General features: G+C 47.9%; 1 protein-coding gene across 2 annotated transcripts; it reads left to right on the plus strand.

Annotated features, from left to right (window-relative positions):
- Positions 1-5008: 5008 nt before the first annotated feature.
- Positions 5009-24463, plus strand: LOC134983381 (zinc finger protein ZFP2-like). Of its 2 annotated transcripts, none has more exons than XM_063949076.1 (6): positions 5009-5154; positions 8447-8638; positions 9884-9962; positions 10081-10178; positions 10326-10857; positions 21954-24463. In XM_063949076.1, exons 1-6 carry the CDS (start codon positions 5077-5079, stop codon positions 23453-23455), a joined length of 2481 nt encoding a protein of 826 aa, XP_063805146.1. In that variant the 5' UTR covers positions 5009-5076; the 3' UTR covers positions 23456-24463. The 2 variants fall into 2 exon arrangements, with proteins under 2 accessions (XP_063805146.1, XP_063805147.1); XM_063949077.1 differs by having other exon boundaries at positions 21957-24463.
- Positions 24464-24526: the final 63 nt, after the last annotated feature.

The following is a 24526-nucleotide window of genomic DNA, read 5'->3' on the forward strand; positions in this document are numbered from 1 at the left end:
TGGCTAAGGAGGACCTGGAGTTCTCTCATTCGGTGCTGCAGAGTCATCCGCACTCTCCCGCCCGTTTGGGAGCTTTGGTATAATCCCCATGGTCCTGACGGAGTCCCCAGCATCCACTAGGACGTCAGAGAAAATAAGATTTTACTTACCGATAAATCTATTTCTCGTAGTCCGTAGTGGATGCTGGGCGCCCATCCGAAGTGCGGATTGTCTGCAATACTTGTACATAGTTATTGTTACAAAAAAATCGGGTTGTTTATTGTTGTGAGCCATCTTTTCAGAGGCTCCTACGGTTATCATACTGTTAACTGGGTTCAGATCACAAGTTGTACGGTGTGATTGGTGTGGCTGGTATGAGTCTTACCCGGGATTCAAAATCCTTCCTTATTGTGTACGCTCGTCCGGGCACAGTATCCTAACTGAGGCTTGGAGGAGGGTCATAGGGGGAGGAGCCAGTACACACCACCTAGTGGTCAAACTTTTAAATTTTGTGCCCTGTCTCCTGCGGAGCCGCTATTCCCCATGGTCCTGACGGAGTCCCCAGCATCCACTACGGACTACGAGAAATAGATTTATCGGTAAGTAAAATCTTATTTTTTCAGTGATGCTCAGTTGTTGTTCATACTGTAAACTGGGTAAGGTTATCACAAGTTGTACGGTGTGATTGGTGTGCTGGTATGAGTCTTACCCTGGATTCCAAAATCCTTTCCTTGTAGTGTCAGCTCTTCTGGGCACAGTTTCCCTAACTGAGGTCTGGAGGAGGGGCATAGAGGGAGGAGCCAGTGCACACCAGATGGTACGTAATCTTTCTTTTAGAGTGCCCAGTCTCCTGCAGAGCCCGTCTATTCCCCATGGTCCTTACGGAGTCCCCAGCATCCACTACGGACTATGAAAAATAGAATTACCGGTGAGTAAATTCTTATTTATTATTATTATTATACAGGGGGAGCAGCTTTTGGTGTCCTGTTATTATTATAATACAGGAGTAGCAGCCTGTGGTGTCCTGTTATTATTATAATACTGGGGGAGCAACCTGTGGAATCCAGTTGTTATTATTATTATTAATATTATTATTATACAGAGGGGGCAGCAGCCTGTGGTTTCCTGTTATTATTATACAGGGTGAGCAGCCTGTGGTGTCCTGTTATTATAATACATGGGGAGTAGCCTGTGGTGTCCTATTATTATTATGATTATTATTATTATAATACAGGAGGAGCAACCTGTGGTGTCCTGTTAATAAAGACATATGTTATTATTTTTATACTGGGGTGCAGCCTTTAGTGTCGTTGTTTTTATTATTATTATTAATCTTATTATATGAAATTGTGGGGATTGAAGATATTGCTCAAATTCTAGGATATATTAAAGCAGAGACCATAATATCCCTGGCATGTGTAACAGATGATAATTGGAGCAGTATAAAGCAAATGTATATCACACTCCTGGGACTGTTACAGTGACATAATTTATATCTATAGTAATAATACAGGGACATGACTGGGGAGGTGAGGGTGACCTGGGAATGTCACAGTGACCTCACTAATATCTATAGTAATAATACAGGGACATGATTGGGTAGGTGAGGGGATCTGGGAGTGTCACAGTGACATCACTTATATCTATAGTAATAATACAGAGACATGACTGGGGAGGTGAGAGTTCTGGGAATGTAACAGTGACCTCACTAATATCTATAGTAATAATACAGGGACATGATTGGGGGAGGTGAGGGGATCTGGGCGTGTCACAGTGACATCACTTATACCTATAGTAATAATACAGAGACATGACTGGAGAGGTGAGGGGTCTGGGAATGTAACAGTGACCTCACTAATATCTATAATAATAATAATACAGGGACGTGATTGGGGAGGTGAGAGGGACCTGGGAGTGTCACAGTGACATCACTTATATCTATAGTAATTATACAGGGACGTGACTGGAGAGGTGAGGGGATCTGGGAGTGTCACAATGACCTCACTAATATCTATAATAATAATACAAGGACATGATTGGGGAGGTGATGGGGACCTGGGAGTGTCACAGTGACAAGAGAAAGAAAGTAGACTTCTTTGTGGGCGCACTCTTGTGAAGAAAAATGAGATATTCTCAAAGAATAAAACTTCAACTTTTATTACAAATGATTAAGAATTTATTCAATCTCCTGAGAATAAATAATGGGGCAGATGTATTAACCTGGAGATGGCATAAGGAAGTGATGAACCAGTGAAAAATGCAAGGTGATACACGCACAAGCCAATCACCTCCTAACTGTTAATTTACATATTGGAACTGATTGGTTGGTGTGTTTATCACCTTGCATTTATCACTGGTTTATCACTTCCTTATAAAGATGAGCGGGTTCGGTTTTACTCGGTTCTCAAAACGCCATCTTATGCCTTCTCCAGGTTAATACATCTGCCACATTGCTTCTTGCCGCCTTTCCCCTGCCTGTCTCCTGCCGCCTTTCCCCTGCCTGTCTCCTGCCGCCTCCCCCCTGTCTGTCTCCTGCCGCCTTTCCCCTGCCTGTCTCCTGCCGCCTCCCCCCGTCTGTCTCCTGCCGCCTTTCCCCTGCCTGTCTCCTGCCACCTTTCCCCTGCCTGTCTCCTGCCACCTTTCCCCTGCCTGTCTCCTGCCACCTTTCCCCTGCCTGTCTCCTGCAGCCTTTCCCCTGCCTGTCTCCTGCAGCCTTTCCCCTGCCTGTCTCCTGCAAGCTTTCCCTTGCCTGTCTCCTGCCGCCTGTCTCCTGCAACCTTTCCTCTGCCTGTCTCCTGCCTCCCCCACCCTGCTGCCCACCTCCCTGTCTACGTCCACCTTTCCCTGCCTGTCTCCGGCCATCTTTCACCTGCCTGTCTCCAGCCACCTTTCCCCTGCCTGTCTCCTGCTGCCTTTCCCCTGCCTGTCTCCTGCCGCCTTTCCCCTGCCTGTCTCCTGCCGCCTTTCCCCTGCCTGTCTCCTGCCACCTTTCCCCTGCCTGTCTCCTGCAGCCTTTCCCCTGCCTGTCTCCTGCAGCCTTTCCCCTGCCTGTCTCCTGCAGCCTTTCCCCTGCCTGTCTCCTGCAGCCTTTCCCCTGCCTGTCTCCTGCAAGCTTTCCCTTGCCTGTCTCCTGCCGCCTGTCTCCTGCAACCTTTCCTCTGCCTGTCTCCTGCCTCCCCCACCCTGCTGCCCACCTCCCTGTCTACGTCCACCTTTCCCTGCCTGTCTCCGGCCATCTTTCACCTGCCTGTCTCCAGCCACCTTTCCCCTGCCTGTCTCCTGCTGCCTTTCCCCTGCCTGTCTCCTGCCGCCTTTCCACTGCCTGTCTCCTGCCTTTCCCCTGCCTGTCTCCTGTCGCCTTTCCCCTGCCTGTCTCCTGCCACCCCCACCCTGCTGCCCACCTGCCTGTCACCTGCCACCTTTTCCCTGTCTGTCTCCTGCCACCTTTCCCCTGCCTGTCTCCTGCCGCCTTTCCCCTGCCTGTCTCCTGCCGCCTTTCCCCTGCCTGTCTCCTGCCGCCTTTCCCCTGCCTGTCTCCTGCCGCCTTTCCCAAGCCTGTCTCCTGCCGCCTTTCCCAAGCCTGTCTCCTGCCGCCTTTCCCAAGCCTGTCTCCTGCCGCCTTTCCCAAGCCTGTCTCCTGCCGCCTTTCCCAAGCCTGTCTCCTGCCGCCTTTCCCAAGCCTGTCTCCTGCCGCCTTTCCCAAGCCTGTCTCCTGCCGCCTTTCCCAAGCCTGTCTCCTGCCGCCTTTCCCAAGCCTGTCTCCTGCCGCCTTTCCCAAGCCTGTCTCCTGCCGCCTTTCCCAAGCCTGTCTCCTGCCGCCTTTCCCAAGCCTGTCTCCTGCCGCCTTTCCCAAGCCTGTCTCCTGCCGCCTTTCCCAAGCCTGTCTCCTGCCGCCTTTCCCAAGCCTGTCTCCTGCCGCCTTTCCCAAGCCTGTCTCCTGCCGCCTTTCCCAAGCCTGTCTCCTGCCGCCTTTCCCAAGCCTGTCTCCTGCCGCCTTTCCCAAGCCTGTCTCCTGCCGCCTTTCCCAAGCCTGTCTCCTGCCGCCTTTCCCCTGACTGTCTCCTGCAACCTTTCCCCTGCCTGTCTCCTGCCGCCTTTCCCCTGCCTGTCTCCTGCAATCTTTCCCTTGCCTGTCTCCTGCCGCCTTTCCACTGCCTGTCTCCTGAACCCTTTCCCCTGCCAGGTCTCCTGCCGCCTTTCCACTGCCTGTCTCCTGCAACCTTTCCCCTGCCTGTCTCTTGCCGCCTTTCCCTTGCCTGTCTCCTGCAACCTTTCCCCTGCCTGTCTCCTTTCCCCTGCCTGTTTCCTGCCGCCTTTCCCCTGCCTGTCTCCTGCCACCCCCACCCTGCTGCCCACCTCCCTGTCTCCGGCCACCTTTCACCTGCCTGTCTCCGGCCACCTTTCACCTGCCTGTCTCCTGCAGCCTTTCCCCTGCCGTCTCCTGCAACCTTTCCCCTGCCTGTCGCCTGCCGCCTTTCCCCTGCCGCCTTTCCCCTGCCTGTCGCCTGCCGCCTTTCCCCTGCCTGTCGCCTGCCGCCTTTCCCCTGCCTGTCTCCTGCAACCTTTCACCTGCCTGTCTCCTGCCACCTTCGCTACACCATCGGCTGGATGTGTGAAACCTGAGGTCATGGAGACTGTACGCCACAGCTCCATGAATGAGGCCATGAAATTTCCCTCAGGAGATCCTGTCCCTTCACAACCAATTCTCACCCTTACACCACTTCATGGCTGCAGCCATACTCGTCTGACAACTCAGGACACACAGAGCACATGCTCCGTACGGGTCGTGCACATGAGCGGTGTACCGAACATCAGTTCATTGTGACTCCACCCACAATAGTGCTACAATCTAGATCAGGTCCACTATGCAGTACAGCCTTATGGGGCTGGGTCACAGAAACCTCGGAGACACTGACCAGGACTCTATGGCTGTGGGGAGGGGGAATAGGATACTTAATGGCCACTCTATTCCACATTTACTATGTTACATGTGCAATATGTTTTATGTGTTTTATATTTATTCCAGGAACTCCAGCTGTGAGGAACGGAGTCTTTACTACACATCACGCGTTCTGTATTCTCTCTGATTCACCGAGGATGGACAAGGACAGGAGTCACAGGACTGAGAGGATAATAAATATCACCCTGGAGATCATCTACCTGCTGACTGGGGAGGTGAGTGGATCTGAGAGCGTCACAGTGACCTTATATCTATAGTAACAGTACAGGAACATGACTGGGGAGGTGAGGGGATCTGGGAGCATCACAGTGACCTTTTATCTATAGTAATCATACAGGGACATGACTGGGGAGGTGAGGGGATCTGGGAGTGTCACAGTGACGTCACTTATATCTATAGTAACAATACAGGACCATGACTGGGGAGGTGAGGGGGACCTGGGAGCATCACAGTGACCTTATATCTAGAGTAATAATAAAGGGACATGACTGGGGAGGTGAGTGGATCTGGGAGTGTCACAGTGACCTCACTAATATCTACAGGAATAATACAGGGACATGACTGGGGAGGTGAGGAGATCTGGGAGTGTCACAGTGACCTTATATCTATAGTAATAATACAGGGACATAACTGGGGAGATGAGAGGATCTGGGAGCATCACAGTGACCTTATATCTATACTAATAAATTGGACATGACTGGGGAAGTGAGGGGATCTGGGAGCGTAACAGTGACCTTATATCTATACCAGTGACGTGCGGTGGGGTGAGGCAGGTGAGGCAGAGCCTTTCCTGTAATACTTACATTTGTACCAGACTTTTGATTGTATAAAGTACAGGTTGAGTCTCCCTTATCCAAAATGCTTGGGACCAGAGGTATTTTGGATATCGGATTTTTCCGTATTTCGGAATAATTAGATACCATAATGAGATATCATGGTGATGGGATCTAAATCTAAGCACAGAATGCATTTATGTTACATATACACCTTATACACACAGCCTGAAAGTAATTTTAGCCAATATTTTTTATAACTTTGTGCATTAAACAAAGTGTGTCTACATTCTCACAATTCATTTATGTTTCATATACACCTTATATACACAGCCTGAAGGTCATTTAATACAATCTTATTAATAACTTTGTGTATTAAACAAAGTTTGTGTACATTGAGCCATCAAAAAACAAAGGTTTCACTATCTCACTCTCACTCAAAAAAGTCCGTATTTCGGAATATTCCGTATTTCGGAATATTTGGATATGGGATACTCAACCTGTATATGAAAAATACAAAGAATATGTTTGAAATATCTTCTTTGCATTATTCTAATCGTTTTTATAGTCAAAACTCTGGAGTAAAAAGTCTATGGAAGGTGAGGCAGTGCCTCACCTGCTTATCTTTTCTGCACATCTCTGATCAAAACTCACCAAATTTCCAGGAGTTTATACTGCTGCACCTGTGTATAATGCCCAGATGTACCCTTTGGTTCATATTTTGTGTGTAAATCTGGCTCTGGTGCTAGCTAGTGCCACTTTAGCCTTTTAGCTCACCGCATGTCCCTGATCTATACTAATAATACAGGGACATGACTGGGGAGGTGAAAAGATCTGGCAGTGTCACAGTGACATCACATATCTATAGTAATAATACAGGGACATGACTGGGGAAGTGATAGGATCTGGGAGCATCACTGGGACCTTATATCTATAGTAATAATACAGGGACATGACTGGGAGCGTAACAGTGAACTTATATCTATACTAATAATACAGGGACATGACTGGGGAGGTGAAAAGATCTGGCAGTGCCACAGTGACATCACATATCTATTGTAATAATTCAGGGACATGACTGGGGAGGTGATAGGATCTGGGAGCATCACTGTGACCTTATATCTATAGTAATAATACAGGGAGGTGAGGGAATCTGGGAGTGTCACTGTAGACATCACTTTTATCTATAGTAATAATACAGGGACATGACTAATGAGGTGTGTGGCTCTTGGAGCTATACAGTGAAATTACTTTTATCTATAGTAATAATACAGGGACATGACTGGGGAGGTGAGGGGATCTGGGTACGTCACTGTGACATTACTAATATCTATAGTCATAATACAGGGATATGACTGGGGAGTTTAGGGAATCGGAGCATAACAGTGAGGTCACATATCTATACTAATAATACAGCGATGTCAGTGTCACTTATATCTATAGTAATAATATAGGGACATGACTGGGGTGGTGACGGGATTTTGAAGTGTTACTGATAAGTAACTTATATCTATAGTAATAATAAAGGGACTTGACTGCGGAGCTGGGGGGATCTGGGAGCATCACAGTGAAATCACTTGTATCTCTAGTAATAATATAGGGACATGACTTGGGAGGTGAGGGGATCTGGGCGCGTCACAGTGACATCACATATATTTTGTAATAATACAGGGACATGACTGGGCAGGAAAGGGGATCTGGGAGCGGCGCAGTGATGTCACATATCTATAGTAATAACACAGGGACATGACAGGGGAGGTGATCTGGGAGTGTCTCAGTGACATCACATATCTATAGTAATACAGGGACATGACTGGGGAGGAAAGGGATCTGGGAGCGGCGCAGTGATGTCACATATCTATAGTAATAACACAGGGACATGACAGGGGAGGTGAGGTGATCTGGGAGTGTCTCAGTGACATCACATATCTATAGTAATACAGGGACATGACTGGGGAGGTATAGGGACCTGGGAGCGACACAGTGAAGTCACATATATCTATAGTAATAATACAGGGATATGACTGGGGAGTTGAAGGGATCTGGGAGCATCACTTTGATGTCACATATATCTATAGGAATAATACAGGGACATGACTGGGGAGGTGAGGGGATTTGGGAGTGTCACAGTGATGTCACTTTTGTCTATAGTAATAATACAAGGACATGAATGGGGAGGTGAAGGGATCGTGGGGCTTCATAGTGACGTCACTCATATCTATAGTAATAATACAGGGACATGACTGGGGAGGGGATCTGGGAGAGTCACAGTGACCTCACTTATATCTATATCAATAATACAGGGACGTGACTGGGGAATTGAAGGGGTCTGGGAGAGTCACAGTGACGTGACTTATATCTATAGTAATACAGGGACATGACTGGGGATGTGAGGAGATCTAGGAGCGTCACTGTGATGTCACTTATATCTATAGTAATAATACATGAACATGACTAGGGAGTTTGGGGGATCTGGGAGCATCACAGAAAAATCACTTATATCTATAGTAATAATACAGTGACATGACTGAGGAGGTGAGGGGATCTGGGAGTGTCACAGTGACATCACATATCTATAGTAATAATACAGGGACATAACTGTGGAGGTGAAGGAATCTGGGAGTGTCACAGTGACATCACTTATTTCTATAGTAATAATACAGGGACATGACTGGGGAGGTGAGGGGATCTGGGAGTGTATATATTGATATTTGATGTCTCCACCATTACACAGGATTACACAATAGTGAAGAAGACATCCAATGAGTATGAGACACCCAGCAGCCATCCCCGTGTATCAGGAGGACTGAGTAGAACCCAGAGCCCCATCACGGTGCCTCCACCTCACTCACTAACACATGAGAGACACAATGATCAGAAGATCCTGGAACTCACCAAGAAGATCATTCAGTTGCTGACTGGAGAGGTGACGGCTGGGAATAGGGCATTATACAGTAACACCGGGGGACGTGTCTGGGTGATGACTGGAGAGGTGACTGCCGGGGGTGGGGCATTATACAGTAACACCGGGGAACGTGTCTGGGTGATGACTGGAGAGGTGACCGCTTGGGAATGGGGCAATATAGTAACACCAGGGGTTGTGTCTGGGTGATGACTGGAGAGGTGACTGCTGGGAATGGGGCATTATACAGTAACACATGGGGATGTGTCTGCGTGATGACTGGAGAGTTGACTGCTGGGAATGGGGCATTATACAGTAACACTGGGGGACTTGTCTGGGTGATGCCTGAAGAGGTGACTGCTGGGAATGGGGCATTATACAGTAACACCGGGGGATGTGTCTGAATGATGACTGGAGAGGTGACTGCTGGGAATAGGACATTATACAGTAACACCAGGGGTTGTGTCTGGGTGAAGACTTGAGAGGTGACTGCTGGGAATGGGACATTATACAGTAACACCAGGGGAAGTGTCTGGGTGATGACTGGAGAGGTGACTGCTGGGAATGGGGCGTTTTACAGTAACACCAGGGGACGTGTCTGGGTGATGACTGGAGAGGTGACTGCTGGGAATGGGACATTATACAGTAACACCAGGGGAAGTGTCTGGGTGATGACTGGAGAGGTGACTGCTGGGAATGGGGCATTATGCAGTAACACCAGGGGACGTGTCTGGGTGATGACTGGAGAGGTGACTGCTGGGAATGGGACATTATACAGTAACACCAGGGGACGTGTCTGGGTTGTGACTGGAGAGGTGACTGCTGGGAATGGGGCATTATACAGTAACACCAGGGGATGTGTCTGGGTGATGACTGGAGAGGTGACTGCTGGGAATGGGACATTATACAGTAACACCAGGGGATGTGTCTGGGTGATGACTGAAGAGGTGACTGCCGGGAATGGGACATTATACAGTAACACCAGGGGATGTGTCTGGGTGATGACTGGAGAGGTGACTGCTGGGAATGAGGCATTATACAGTAACACCAGGGGATGTGTCTGGGTGATGACTGGAGAGGTGAGTGCTGGGAATGGGACATTATACAGTAACACCAGGGGAAGTGTCTGGGTGATGACTGGAGAGGTGACTGCTGGGAATGGGACATTATACAGTAACACCGGGGGATGTGTCTGGGTGATGACTGTATCACTGTGTGTGTCAGGTTCCTATAAGGTGTCAGGATGTTACTGTCTATGTCTCCATGCAGGAGGGGGAGTATATAGAGGAACACAGGGGTCTGTACAAGGACGTGATGATGGTGAATCACCAGCCCCTCACATCATTGGGTAAGAGGAGACTGTCATGTATTGTACAGGGGAGAGCAGGTATGGGGGCCCCTATATACACACATCATCTGATAATCACATATATACACTGTACTCAGTCACTGTGTGTCTCCTACAGATGGGCCCAGTAACAGAGATACCCCAGAGAGATATCCCCGTCCTCTGTATTCCCAGGATTGTACAGAGGAGAATCACAGGACCCCACAGGAGGATCAGGTAGGTGGGATTTAGGGTCTCCCCAATATACCAAAGTGATTGTCACTATATGATGTGTAGAGCAGCTGTGTGTGCCATTATATTTGTATTGTTTAATCTATTACTGAAATCAACAATTTTACAATCTTTTATTAATGGTTTACATAGGGTGAAGCTCAGTTAAATAATATTAAAGTCAAAGATACAGAGGGAGAAGAAGAGACTTATTTGACTGATATGAAGGTAGAAGATATAGATGGAGAAGAAGAGACGTATGTGACTGATATAAAGGCAGAAGATATAGAGGGAGAAGAAGAGACGTATGTCACTGATATGAAGGCAGAAGATATAGTGGGAGAAGAAGAGACGTATGTGACTGATATGAAGGCAGAAGATATAGAAGGAGAAGAAGAGGCGTACGTGACTGATATGAATGCAGAAGAAGAGACGTGTGTGACTGATATGAAGGCAGAAGATACAGAGGGAGAAGAAGAGACGTATGTGACTGATATAAAGGCAGAAGATATAGAGGGAGAAGAAGAGACGTATGTGACTGATATAAAGACAGAAGATACAGAGGGAGAAGAAGAGACGTATGTGACTGATATAAAGGCAGAAGATATAGAGGGAGAAGAAGAGACGTATGTGAGGGGAGATCAGCAGTGTAAGGAGGAGGAGATCCCTACAGATATCAGCACAGGTGAGTAATAAACACTTATTACAGAAACGAGTCACATATTCTCCTTGCTCAGTCACTACAGCAATCTCTTATCCTACACCCTCCTCTGTCAGTACAGACTAATGAGGGAAATGTATCTGCCCAGTGGGGGAGTCAGGAGCCATCAGCCCCTATTATACTCCTGCTCTCCTCCTCACATCATGTCACTGTGTTACCAGCCCAGAGATCTGACCAGTCTCCTCCCCACACTCTCTGGTGTGTCTCATATATCAGGAGCCATCAGCCCCTATTATGCTCCTGCTCTCCTCACATCATGTCACTGTGTGTTACCAGCCCAGAGATCTGACCAGTGTCTTCCCCATATTCTCTGGTGTATCTCATACATCAGGAGCCATCAGCCCCTATTATACTCCTGCTCTCCTCACATCATGTTACCAGCCCAGAGATCTGACCAGTCTCCTCCCTACACTCTCTGGTGTATCTCATACATCAGGAGCCATCAGCCCCAATTATGTGCCTGCTCTCCTCCTTATATCATGTCACTGTGTGTTACCAGCCCAGGGATCTGACCAGTCTCCTCCCCACACTCTCTGGTGTATCTCATACATGAGGAGCCATCAGCCCCTATTATACTCCTGCTCTCCTTCTCACATCATGTCACTGTGTTACCAGCCCAGAGATCTGACCAGTGTCCTCCCCACACTCTCTGGTGTATCTCATACATTAGGAGCCATCAGCCCCTATTACACTCCTGCTCTCCCCCTCACATCATGTCACTGTGTGTTACCAGCCCAGAGATCTGACCAGTCTCCTCCACACTCTCTGGTGTATCTCATACATAGCACAGGAAATAAAGATAAAAATATACATTTTATACCCATAAGAAGAGCAAATAAATCTGGCCCAAGAATAGATCCATGCCCAGTAACTTAGTCCCAGTTGGCACATGTTACAGTAAGAAACAAACTCTGAGTGTCTGTAACAGTCTTACTCCTTTATCATATTACTTTGAGACGGAAGGTAAAGTGTCATGAAGTACTGTCAACAGGAATGTCCACTTTCTCTAACATTCTAGGGGATACTGGGACGGTGTTAGTACTATGGGGTATAGATCGGGTCTATTGGATCCTAGCACTTTAAGAAATCATTAGTGTGCTGGCTCCTCCCCTCTATGCCCCTACTAACAGACTCCGTTTAGAAAAATGTGCTGTGTATGTACTGATTAAATATAAATGCACACATTGATAAAGGCTTGATTGCCAACAGCACCCACCCTCTAAAACCCCACCCACTGTGGATGGAGATCGTGTCTGCTGAGGAAGACCACTCCTGTTGATGTAGGACACCGCTGTGACGTTGTCTGACTGAACTTGAATGGCTCGATCTTGCAGAAGATGTGCCGCCTGTAGAAGGCCGTTGTATATGGCCCTAAGTTCCAGAATGTTTATTTGAAAGACAGATTCCCGGCTTGACCACTTTCCTTGGAAGTTTTTCTCCTGGGTGACTGCTCCCCAACCTTTAAGGCTTGCATCCGTGGTTAGAAGAATCCATTTCTGAATCCTGAACCTGCGGCCCTCGAGCAGGTGAGAAGTTTGCAGCCACCAGAGGAGTGAAAATCTGGTTTTCGGCGACATGCGTATCTGCTGGTGCATGTGAAGATGCGATCCCGACCACTTGTCCAGGAGATCCAGTTAGAAGAACCGTGCATGGAATCTTCCGTATTGTAGACCCTCATAGGAGGCTACCAGCTTCCCCAAAAGGCGAATGCACTGATGAACCGATACCCGGGGAGGTTTTAAGACATCCCTGACAATTGATAGGATCACCAACGCTCTCCCCACCGGTAGAAAACACCCTCTGCACTTCCGTGTCGAGTATCATCCCCAGGAAGGGCAGTCTCCTTGTCGGTTCCAAATGTGACTTTGGAAGGTTCAGGATCCACCCATGATCCCAGAATTGTTGAGGTGAGAGTGCAATACTCTGCAACAGCTTCTCCTTGGAAGATGCCTCTGTCAGCAGATCATCCAGATATAGAATTATGTTCACTCCCTGTTTGCGTAGGAGGAGCATCATCTCCGCCATGACCTTGGTGAACACCCTCGGTGCTGTGAAGAGGCCAGATGGCAACGTCTGGAACTGATAGTGACAGTCCTGTAGTGCAAACCGTAGATAGGCCTGGTGAGGTGGCCAGATCGGAATGTGAAGGTACGCATCCTTGATATCCTCCAGACCTGAGATCACCGCTCTCAGAGACTCCATCTTGAATTGGAAAACCCTCAAGTAGCGGTTCAACGACTTCAGGTTCAATATAGGCCTTACCGAACTGTCCGGTTTCAGTACCACAAACAGGTTTGAGTAATAACCCTTGGTTTTTGGGTGAGGTGGAACTGGAACAATGACATTTGTTCGTACCAATTTTTGAATGGCTTCCTGTAGAATAGCACTTTCTGTCTGTGAACCTGGTAAGCCTGATTTGAAGAATCTGTGAGGTGGGAGTTCCTGAAACTCCAGTCTGTACCCCATGGCAACAATATCTTTTACCCAGGGGTCTAGGCCTGATGACGCCCAGACGTGACTGAAATCTCTAAGTCTCGCTCCCACCTGCCTGATCTCCACGCTGGGAGGTCCACCGTCATGCTGAAGATTTGAAGGAAGCAAAACCTGGTTTCTGTTCCTGGGAACCTGTTGGTGAGGGTTTTTTTTTATCTTTCCCGATCTCTTCTAAAGAAGGTTGGAGGGGGTTTGGATTTTTAAAATTTTGCGGTCCGAAAGGACTGCAGTGTAGATGAAGGATAAGATTTCCTAACCAGGGCTGCTGTGGAGGGAAGAAATGTTTGCTTACCCGCAGTCACCGTGGATATCCACACATCCAATGCGTCCCCAAATAGTGCCTGACCTGTGAATGGCAGGTTCTCCACACTTTTCTTGGATTCTGCATCCGCAGTCCATTGGCGTAGCCAGAGTCCTCGGCGTGCCAAGACAGCCATGGAAGTAGCCCTTGCATTAAGCAGGCCAATGTCCTTCATGGCCTCCACCATAAAACCTGCAGAATCCTGTATGTGACGTAAAAATAAGTCAATGTCACTCCTATTCATAGTATCGAAGTCCTCTAGTAAGTTGCCTGACCACTTTACTATGGCTTTAGAAATCCACGCACAAGCAGTAGTGGGCCTTAAAGCTACGCCTGTAGCAGTGAATAGTGTTTTGAGTGTAGTCTCAATCTTGCGGTCAACCAGGTCCTTTAAGGCGGTTGAACCAGGGACAGGTAAAACCACCTTTTTAGACATTCTAGATACAGAATCGTCTACTATAGGTGGGTTTTCCCACTTCTTCCTATCCTCTTCAGGGAAAGGGAAAGCAATGAGAATTCTTTTAGGGATCTGGAATTTTCTCTGGGTTTTCCCAGGATTTTTTAAACAAGGAGTTTAACGCCTTAGAAGCAAGGAAGGTAAGCGAGGATTTCTTATTTACTGTAATATAAGATTCCTCTACTTGTTCCGGAACCTTCTCAGAAATATGCAAAACATCCCTAATGGCTTCAATCATTAGCTGCACACCTTTAGCAAGGGCTACACCCCCCCGCCCCCCCTGGCATATCCCCATCACCGTCCCCCTGTATCAGAGTCTGTATCAGTGTCAGCTTGCATTATCTGGGCAAGTGTACATTTTTTGGGGTATGTAGGTGGGTTTTAGATGAAGTAGTGGGAGCTGAATACTTCAAACCCACCACAGATTGTCTCAAAACCTGCGTCTCATTCTCAGTATGTGACGTGCTTGTTGAAATCTGGGATATCATTCCCCTTAAAGTATCCACCCATGGGGGTTCGGATTCAGAAGGCTGAGACAGCACATTGCAGTCCTGAGTACATGGAATAGACTCCTCAGGAGAAGATACACACTCTGCAGCACAGGACACAGAGTCCTTAGACATGGTAATGTGGATATACACACACAGGTAAATGTCAGACACAGTTTCCCCCAGAGTACCTTCAGAGAGTCACAGAGTATAAGGAGCCAGCCACACAGCGCCCCTGTAGACAGTTATTATGATAAAAGCTCGGCGCTGACTAACCTTAATAGGGAGGGCAGCGCTCCCTGTCAGTGTCCTAGTTCCTATGATCTGCAGGGAGAAAATGGCGCTGGTGAGTGCTGGATCCGCTCTGAGAGGATGCCCCGCCCCTTGTAATGTCGAGCGGCTTCCTGCACTAATTGTTTATACTGGCCTGAGGATTTTAGTGCTAACAGGGGGATTAGCCCCTGTTAGCTGCGTGACCAGTGTAGGGTTTTCTGCGCTGGCTCAGGACGCCCCTCAAAGTGCCTACACTGTGTGTTGCTGAGCCTTCCTGGAGCGCAGCCTGTCAGAGCTGCGCTCCCACCCTTGTGCCGCCATACCCGCCGGTGACCTGCTAACCGGGCTACCGGCGCTGTACTCACCACTTTACTTTCTTCTGGCTCTGTTAGGGGGTGGCGGCCGTGCTGCGGGATTGAGCAGTCGCCTCATGGGCTTGCGATCAGCACCCTCAGGAGCTCAGTGTCCTGTCAGCAGAGTAGAGAACCATTAACTCTTCAGGAAGTTGGTTCCTACTCCCCCCTTCCTAAGTCCCACGAAGCAGGGAGGCTGTTACCAGCAGCCTTCCTGTAACCTAACTAACTCTAGAAAATAAAATAAGAAAACTCCTAGGAGCTCCCCTAGCTGTGACCGGCTCCTCCGTGCACATTTTCTAAACTGAGTCTGGTAGGAGGGGCATAGAGGGAGGGGCCAGCCCACACTATTAAACTATTAAAGTGCCAGTGGCTCCCAAAGGACCCGTCTCTACCCCATGGTACTAAATGGACCCCAGCATTCTCTAGGACGTAAGAGAAAGTAGATTATAACCTAGCAGATGATGATGATTACAGTGTATTATATGGTGTATTGCATGTAAAATACCTTGTTCCACACCTACTCTGCTGTAGCAATATACCTTATATAAGGGTGAGTAACACATGTACAGGCTTACCAGCGTATGAGCACACACATAAAGGAATACTACCTTACCAATGCTTCCAGGAGTAACGTTAGGAGACATTTCTCTGATCCATCAGCTCATATGACTGATGTTATTGTTCATCTAGAATCTCCAATTCATACGATATGTTCCCCATCCATAGTTTCTCTAACGTCCTAGTGGATGCTGGGAACTCCGAAAGGACCATGGGGAATAGCGGCTCCGCAGGAGACTGGGCACAACTAAAGAAAGCTTTAGGTCACCTGGTGTGCACTGGCTCCTCCCACTATGACCCTCCTCCAAGCCTCAGTTAGATTTTTGTGCCCGACCGAGCTGGATGCACACTAGGGGCTCTCCTGAGCTCCTAGAAAGAAAGTATATTTTAGGTTTTTTATTTTACAGTGAGACCTGCTGGCAACAGGCTCACTGCAACGAGGGACTAAGGGGAGAAGAAGCGAACCTACCTGCTTGCAGCTAGCTTGGGCTTCTTAGGCTACTGGACACCATTAGCTCCAGAGGGATCGACCGCATGGAAATGGCCTTGGTGTTCGTTCCCGGAGCCGCGCCGCCGTCCCCCTTACAGAGCTAGAAGCAAGAAGAGGTCCGGAAAATCGGCTGCAGAAGACATCAGTCTTCACCAAGGTAGCACACAGCACTGCAGCTGTGCGCCATTGCTCCTCATGTACACCTCACACTCCGGTCACTGAGGGTGCAGGGCGCTGGGGGGGGGGGCGCCCTGAGCAGCAATATTAACACCTTGGCTGGCAAATATATCACAATATATAGCCCCAGAGGCTATATATGTGATAAATACCCCCGCCAGAATCCATTAAAAAGCGGGAGAAAAGTCAGCGAAAAAGGGGCGGAGCTATCTCCCTCAGCACACTGGCGCCATTTCTCCCTCACAGCTCCGCTGGAAGGAAGCTCCCTGGCTCTCCCCTGCAGTCTGCACTACAGAAAAGGGTAAAAAAGAGAGGGGGGGCACTAAATTTAGGCGCAGTAAATATAATAGCAGCTATAGGGGACATAATTCAGTTAGTCCATGCATTATATAGCGCTCTGGTGTCTGCTGGCATACTCTCACTCTGTCTCCCCAAAGGGCTTTTGTGGGGTCCTGTCCTCTGTTAGAGCATTCCCTGTGTGTGTGCGGTGTGTCGGTACGGCTGTGTCGACATGTTTGATGAGGAAAATTATGTGGAGGCGGAGCAGATGCCTATAGAAGTGATGTCACCCCCTGCGGGGCAGACACCTGAGTGGATGGTCTTATGGAAGGAATTACGTGCAAGTGTCGACTCCTTACACAAAAAATTTGACGACATGCCAAATGCGGGACAGCCGGCTTCTCAGCTCGTGCCTGCCCAGGCGTCTCAAAGGCCATCAGGGGCTCTAAAACGCCCGCTACCTCAGATGGCAGACGCAGATGTCGACACGGATACTGATACCAGTGTCGACGACGATGAGTCTAATCTAATGTCCACTAAGGCCATTCGTTGCATGATTGAGGCAATAAAGAGGTGTTACACATTTCTGATATAAAGCCAGGTACCACTAAAAAGGGTATTATGTTTGGGGAGAAAAAACTACCTGTAGTTTTTCCCCCATCGGAAGAATTAAATGAAGTGTGTGAAGAAGCGTGGGCTTTCCCCGATAAAAGATTGGTAATCTCTAAAAAGTTACTAATGGCGTTCCCTTTCCCGCCAGAGGATAGGGCACGTTGAGAAACACCTCCTAGGGTGGATAAAGCGCTCACACGTTTGTCTAAAAAGGTGGCACTACCGTCTCCGGATACGGCCGTCCTCAAGGAGCCTGCAGATAGGAAGCAGGAAGCGATCCTGAAGTCTGTATATACACACTCAGGCATTATACTTAGACCAGCTTTTGCGTCAGCATGGATGTGCAGTGCTGCAGCTGCGTGGTCAGACTCCCTGTCAGAAAATATTGACACCCTAGACAGGGACACTACTCTGCTAACCATAGAGCATATAAAAGACTCAGTCTTATACATGAGAGATGCACAGAGGGAGACTTGCCGGCTGGCATCTAAAATAAGTGCATTGTCCATTTCTGCCAGGAGAGGTTTATGGACTCGGCAGTGGACAGGGGATGCAGATTCTAAAAGGCACATGGAAGTTTTGCCTTATAAGGGTGAGGAGTTATTCGGGGATGGTCTCTCGGACCTAGTTTCCACAGCAACAGCTGGGAAGTCAGCATTTTTACCCCATGTTCCCTCACAGCCTAAGAAGGCGCCGTTTTATCAGGTACAGTCCTTTCGGACCCAGAAAAACAGGCGAGAAAAAGGCGGGTCCTTCTGTCCAGAGGCAGAAGTAAGGGAAAAAGGCTGCAACAAACAGCAGGTTCCCAGGAGCAAAAGTCCTCCCCCGCTTCTTCCAAGTCCGCCGCATGACAGTGGGGCTCCACAGGCGGAGCCAGGAACGGTGGGGGGCCGCCTCAAAAATTTCAGCGATCAGTGGGCTCGCTCACAGGTGGATCCCTGGATCCTTCAAATAGTATCTCAGGGGTACAAACTGGAATTTGAGGCGTCTCCACCCCACCGGTTCCTAAAATCTGCCTTGCCGATTACTCCCTCAGACAGGGAGGCTGTGCTAGCAGCAATTCACAAGCTGTATTCCCAGCAGGTGATAATCAAGGTGCCCCTACTTCAACAAGGACGGGGTTACTATTCCACACTGTTTGTGGTACCGAAACCAGACGGTTCGGTGAGACCCATTTTAAATTTGAAATCCTTGAACACATACATAAAAAAATTCAAGTTCAAGATGGAATCGCTCAGGGCGGTTATTGCAAGCCTGGACGAGGGGGATTACATGGTATCCCTGGACATCAAGGATGCTTACCTGCATGTCCCCATTTACCATCCTCACCAGGAGTACCTCAGATTTGTGGTACAGGATTGCCATTATCAATTCCAGATGCTGCCGTTTGGACGGCATCGAGGGTGTTTACCAAGGTAATGGCGGAAAAGATGATACTCCTTCAAAAAAAGGGAGTTTTAATTATCCCATACTTGGACGATCTCCTAATAAAGGCGAGATCCAGGGAGCAGTTGTTGGTAGGAGTAGCATTATCTCAGGAGGTGCTACACCAGCTCGGTTGGATTCTGAATATTCCAAAGTCACAGCTGGTTCCGACGACACGTCTACTGTTCCTGGGTATGATTCTGGACACAGTCCAGAAAAAAGTGTTTCTCCCGTAGGAGAATGCCAAGGAGTTGTCATCTCTAGTCAGAGACCTCCTGAAACCAAAACAGGTCTCGGTGCATCACTGCACGCGAGTCCTGGGAAAGATGGTGGCTTCTTACGAAGCAATTCCTTTCGACAGGTTCCATGCCAGAATCTTTCAGTGGGACCTGTTGGACCAATGGTCCGGATCGCATCTTCAGATGCATCGCCTAATAACCCTGTCTCCAAGAACCAGGGTGTCTCTGCTGTGGTGGCTGCAGAGTGCTCATCTTCTAGAGGGCCGCAGATTCGGCATACAGGACTGGGTCATGGTGACAACGGATGCCAGCCTTCGAGGCTGGGGGGCAGTCACACAGAAAATAAACTTCCAAGGACTATGGTCGAGTCAGGAGACTTCCCTACACATAAATATTCTGGAACTAAGGGCCATTTACAATGCCCTAAGTCAGACAAAACCCCTGCTTCTACACCAGCCGGTACTGATCCAGTCAGACAACATCACGGCAGTCGCCCATGTAAACCGACAGGGCGGCACAAGAAGCAGGATGGCAATGGCAGAAGCCACAAGGATTCTCAGATGGGCGGAAAATCACGTACTAGCACTGTCAGCAGTGTTCATTCCGGGAGTGGACAACTGGGAAGCAGACTTTCTCAGCAGGCACGACCTCCACCCGGGAGAGTGGGGACTTCATCCAGAAGTCTTCACACTGATTGTAAATCGTTGGGAACGGCCACAGGTGGACATGATGGCGTCCCGCCAAAACAGAAAACTAGAGAGATATTGCGCCAGGTCAAGGGACCCTCAGGCGATAGCTGTGGACGCTCTAGTGACACCGTGGGTGTACCAGTCAGTTTATGTGTTCCCTCCTCTGCCTCTCATACCAAAGGTACTGAGAATAATAAGAAAACGAGGAGTAAGAACAATACTCGTGATTTCGGATTGGCCAAAACGAGCGTGGTACCCGGAACTTCAAGAGATGATCTCAGAGGACCCATGGCGTCTGCCGCTCAGACAGGACCTGCTGCAGCAGGGGCCCTGTCTGTTTCAAGACTTACCGCGGCTGCGTTTGACGGCATGGCGGTTGAACGCCGGATCCTAAAGTAAAAGGGCATTCCGGAGGAAGTCATTTCTACGCTGATTAAAGCCAGGAAAGATGTAACTGCAAAACATTATCACCGCATATGGCGGAAATATGTTGCTTGGTGTTAGGCCAGAAAGGCCCCAACAGAGGAATTTCAGCTGGGTCGATTTCTGCACTTCCTACAGTCAGGGGTGACTATGGGCCTAAAATTAGGCTCCATTAAGGTACAGATCTCGGCTCTGTCGATTTTCTTCCAAAAAGAACTATCTTCACTACCTGAAGTTCAGACATTTGTAAAAGGAGTGCTGCATATTCAGCCCGCTTTTGTGCCTCCAGTGGCACCTTGGGATCTTAACGTGGTGTTGAGTTTCCTAAAATCACATTGGTTTGAGCCACTAAAAACCGTGGATCTAAAATATCTCACGTGGAAAGTGGTCATGTTATTGGCCTTGGCTTCGGCCAGGCGTGTATCAGAATTGGCGGCTTTGTCATGTAAAAGCCCTTATCTGATTTTCCATATGGATAGGGCAGAATTGAGGACTCGTCCCCAGTTTCTCCCTAAGGTGGTATCAGCCTTTCACTTGAACCAACCTATTGTAGTGCCTGCGGCTACAAGGGACTTGGAGGATTCCAAGTTACTGGACGTAGTCAGGGCCTTGAAAATTTATGTTTCCAGGACGGCTAGAGTCAGGAAAACTGACTCGCTATTTATCCTGTATGCACCCAACAAACTTGGTGCTCCTGCTTCTAAGCAGACTATTGCTCGCTGGATTTGTAGCACAATTCAGCTGGCGCATTCTGCGGCTGGACTGTCGCATCCTAAATCAGTAAAAGCCCATTCCACAAGGAAGGTTGGCTCATCTTGGGCGGCTGCCCGAGGGGTCTCGGCTTTACAACTTTGCCGAGCTGCTACTTGGTCAGGGGCAAACACGTTTGCAAAATTCTACAAATTTGATACCCTGGCTGAGGAGGACCTTAAGTTCTCTCATTCGGTGCTGCAGAGTCATCCGCGCTCTCCTGCCCGTTTGCGAGCTTTGGTATAATCCCCATGGTCCTTTCGGAGTTCCCAGCATCCACTAGGACGTTAGAGAAAATAAAATTTTACTCACCGGTAAATCTATTTCTCGTAGTCCGTAGTGGATGCTGGGCACCCATCCAAAGTGCGGATTGTCTGCAATACTTGTACATAGTTATTGTTAACAAAAGGGTTATTGTTGAGCCATCTGTTGAGAGGCTCTGTGTTTTAATACTGTTAACTGGGTATAGTTATACGGTGTGATTGGTGTGGCTGGTATGAGTCTTACCCGGGATTCAAAATCCTTCCTTATTGTGTCAGCTCTTCCGGGCACAGTATCCTAACTGAGGCTTGGAGGAGGGTCATAGTGGGAGGAACCAGTGCACACCAGGTGACCTAAAGCTTTCTTTAGTTGTGCCCAGTCTCCTGCGGAGCCGCTATTCCCCATGGTCCTTTCGGAGTTCCCAGCATCCACTACGGACTACGAGAAATAGATTTACCGGTGAGTAAAATCTTATTTTTACATTGGTGCTGACATAGGACTTGGCGAGTGACTACATCTCTATTTATACTTCATGGTTAGTTACCAGTACAAGAGAGAGATATATCTAAGTCTTATTATAATATTACATTTGTTATTGTGAGTGTTCTCAGGAGGGTGGACACAATGATAGTCTGAGACACAATATTATAAAGCCTTCATTAAAAGTTATGTTTTATTATACACACACATTTACAATTAAGTTTCCCAGAGAGTCGTCTTCTCCTATTGTTTACAAGATTAATATTGTTACAGAAAATGTCACATTTCCATAATGTATTTTATTTCCAGCAGATGGACACACAAGCAGGAATATCTCAAAAGGACATCTAATGTTATCCCCGGATTGTGACATAAAAGATAGTGACAGTAGACAGGATTCTCCAGGAGATAACCCCATTACCCCAATTATACATCCAGCTCTATCAGCTGATCCCTCTGATCCTGGGGAATGTTTTCCTGATCACTCTGATATTGGTGCATCTGATACAGCTCTGAGAGTAGATACAGTGTTTCCGTGTTCTATAGATGCCAAATGTTTTACACAGAACACAAAGCATATTAACCCACACACAGTTAAGGCAGGTGAAAGGCCACTGATATGTTCTGAGTGTGGGAAATGTTTTACATACAAATCAGATCTTGTTAAACATCAGAGAAGTCACACAGGTGAGAAGCCATTTCCATGTTCTGAGTGTGGGAAATGTTTTACACTGAAATCATATCTTGTTACACATCAGCGAAGTCACACAGGTGAGAAGCCATTTCCATGTTCTGAGTGTGGGAAATGTTTTACACTGAAATCACATCTTGTTGTGCATAACAGAAGACACACAGGTGAGAAACCATTTTCTTGCTCTGAGTGTGGGAAATGTTTTGCACACAAATCAGCTCTTGTTATACACCAGAGACGTTACACAGGTGAGAAGTGGTTTTCTTGCACTGAGTGCAGGAAATGTTTTACACAGAAATCAGATCTTGTTAGACATCAGCAAAGTCACACAGGTGAGAGGCCATTTCCATGTTCTGAGTGTGGGAAATGTTTTACATGGAAATCACAACTTATTACACATCAGCGAAGTCACACAGGTGAGAAGCCATTTTCTTGCTCTGAGTGTGGGAAATGTTTTACACACAAATCACATCTTGTTATACATCAGCGAAGTCACACAGGTGAGAGGCCATTTCCATGTTCTGAGTGTGGAAAATGTTTTGCAAACAAATCAGCTCTTGTTATACACCAGAGAAGTCACACAGGTGAGAAGTGGTTTTCTTGCTCTGAGTGCAGGAAATGTTTTACACAGAAATCAGATCTTGTTAGACATCAGCAAAGTCACACAGGTGAGAGGCCATTTCCATGTTCTGAGTGTGGGAAATGTTTTACACGGAAATCACAACTTGTTACACATCAGCGAAGTCACACAGGTGAGAGGCCATTTCCATGTTCTGAGTGTGGGAAATGTTTTACACGGAAATCACAACTTATTACACATCAGCAAAGTCACACAGGTGAGAGGCCATTTTCTTGCTCTGAGTGTGGGAAATGTTTTACACACAAATCACATCTTGTTATACATCAGCGAAGTCACACAGGTGAGAGGCCATTTCCATGTTCTGAGTGTGGGAAATGTTTTACACTGAAATCACAACTTGTTACACATCGGCAAAGTCACATAGGTGAGAAGCCATTTTCTTGCTCTGTGTGCGGGAAATGTTATACACAAAAATCACATCTTGTTACACATCAGCAAAGTCACACAGGTGAGAGGTTATTTTCATACTCTGAGAAATAAATCAGCTCTTGTTGCACACAGTAGACATCACTCAGGTGAGGAACCATTTTAATCTTCTGGAGTATACTTATCATTGCCATGCGTTGTTCTTCAAGGCTCTTATCCTATCTCCTATGCTTTTTGCAATATACATGTTACCACTGGGTGAAATAATCAGATGTCATGTCCTCATCTACCACTGCTGTACAGATGACCCGTCTTTGCTCTGGGTACTGAGAGCCCAGTACCAATCCTAAATGTCTAGCTGAGCTCCAGGTGTGTGTGATGCCAGTTGGCTGTGACTCAGTTCTGGTGAAACAGGTCTTTATGGTAGAAGCTCACCAACAAAGGGCAGGGCTACAGCTCAGCTTTGTTACCAACCAGACTTACGCTTGGGGGTTCAGAGTTAGAAAATGCTGATCCTGTGCGGAATCTTGGTGTCATGGATGGTGGAGCGACACTTAGACATCAGTATCTGCCACAATCAGATCCTCATCTGAGGAACATAGCCAGACTCCAGCACTTAATTCCCTCAGAAGATCTACCTACAGTCATACATGTACTTGTAGCATCACGCATAGACTACTGCAATGTCCTCTACCTGGATCTCCCAGCAAAAGAATTACACCGCTTGTAGCTTGTACAGAATGCAGCAGCCAGTCTGTTACCTAACCAGCCCGTTCCTGCCACATAACACCCATTCTCTACTCCCTTCACCGGCTGCCTGTAAGATGGTGACTATTACATAATCTTACTGACTCTCCCAGCCCTACATGACCAGGGTCCATGGTACCAGAAGCAGCTTCTGCCTCCTTACTGCCCTGCTTTCTAACTTCCACCTGCAGATGAAGGACTGTTACCAGCAGTACCAAGAATCCCCAAGCAGTGCTGAGATGTCAGAGGGGGAGACAGGGTGTTGGCACTAGTGCTGTAGCGGGGGCTGCCGGAGGCACTGTCTGAGAATCTTTTCCTCAAGCAGCGCTAAGGTGTCAGAGGGGAGACAAGGTGGTGGCAGTAGTGGGGGAGACAGGGTGGTGGCAGAAGTGGGGTGGGTGACAGTTGGGGGGAGGTGGGGGGAGATAAGGTGATGAC

Source organism: Pseudophryne corroboree, assembly GCF_028390025.1.
Source record: "Pseudophryne corroboree isolate aPseCor3 chromosome 3 unlocalized genomic scaffold, aPseCor3.hap2 SUPER_3_unloc_14, whole genome shotgun sequence".
Lineage (NCBI taxonomy): Eukaryota > Metazoa > Chordata > Amphibia > Anura > Myobatrachidae > Pseudophryne > Pseudophryne corroboree.

What these genes read in the sequence shown, in the direction of transcription:
- LOC134983381 (XM_063949076.1), top strand. Translation starts at nt 5,077, where the DNA reads ATGGACAAGGACAGGAGTCACAGGACTGAGAGGATAATAAATATCACC. An exon ending in TCTACCTGCTGACTGGGGAG is followed by an intron (nt 5,155 to 8,446) that starts GTGAGTGGATCT and finishes ACCATTACACAG; the next exon opens with GATTACACAATAGTGAAGAA. An exon ending in GGACCCCACAGGAGGATCAG is followed by an intron (nt 10,179 to 10,325) that starts GTAGGTGGGATT and finishes TGGTTTACATAG; the next exon opens with GGTGAAGCTCAGTTAAATAA.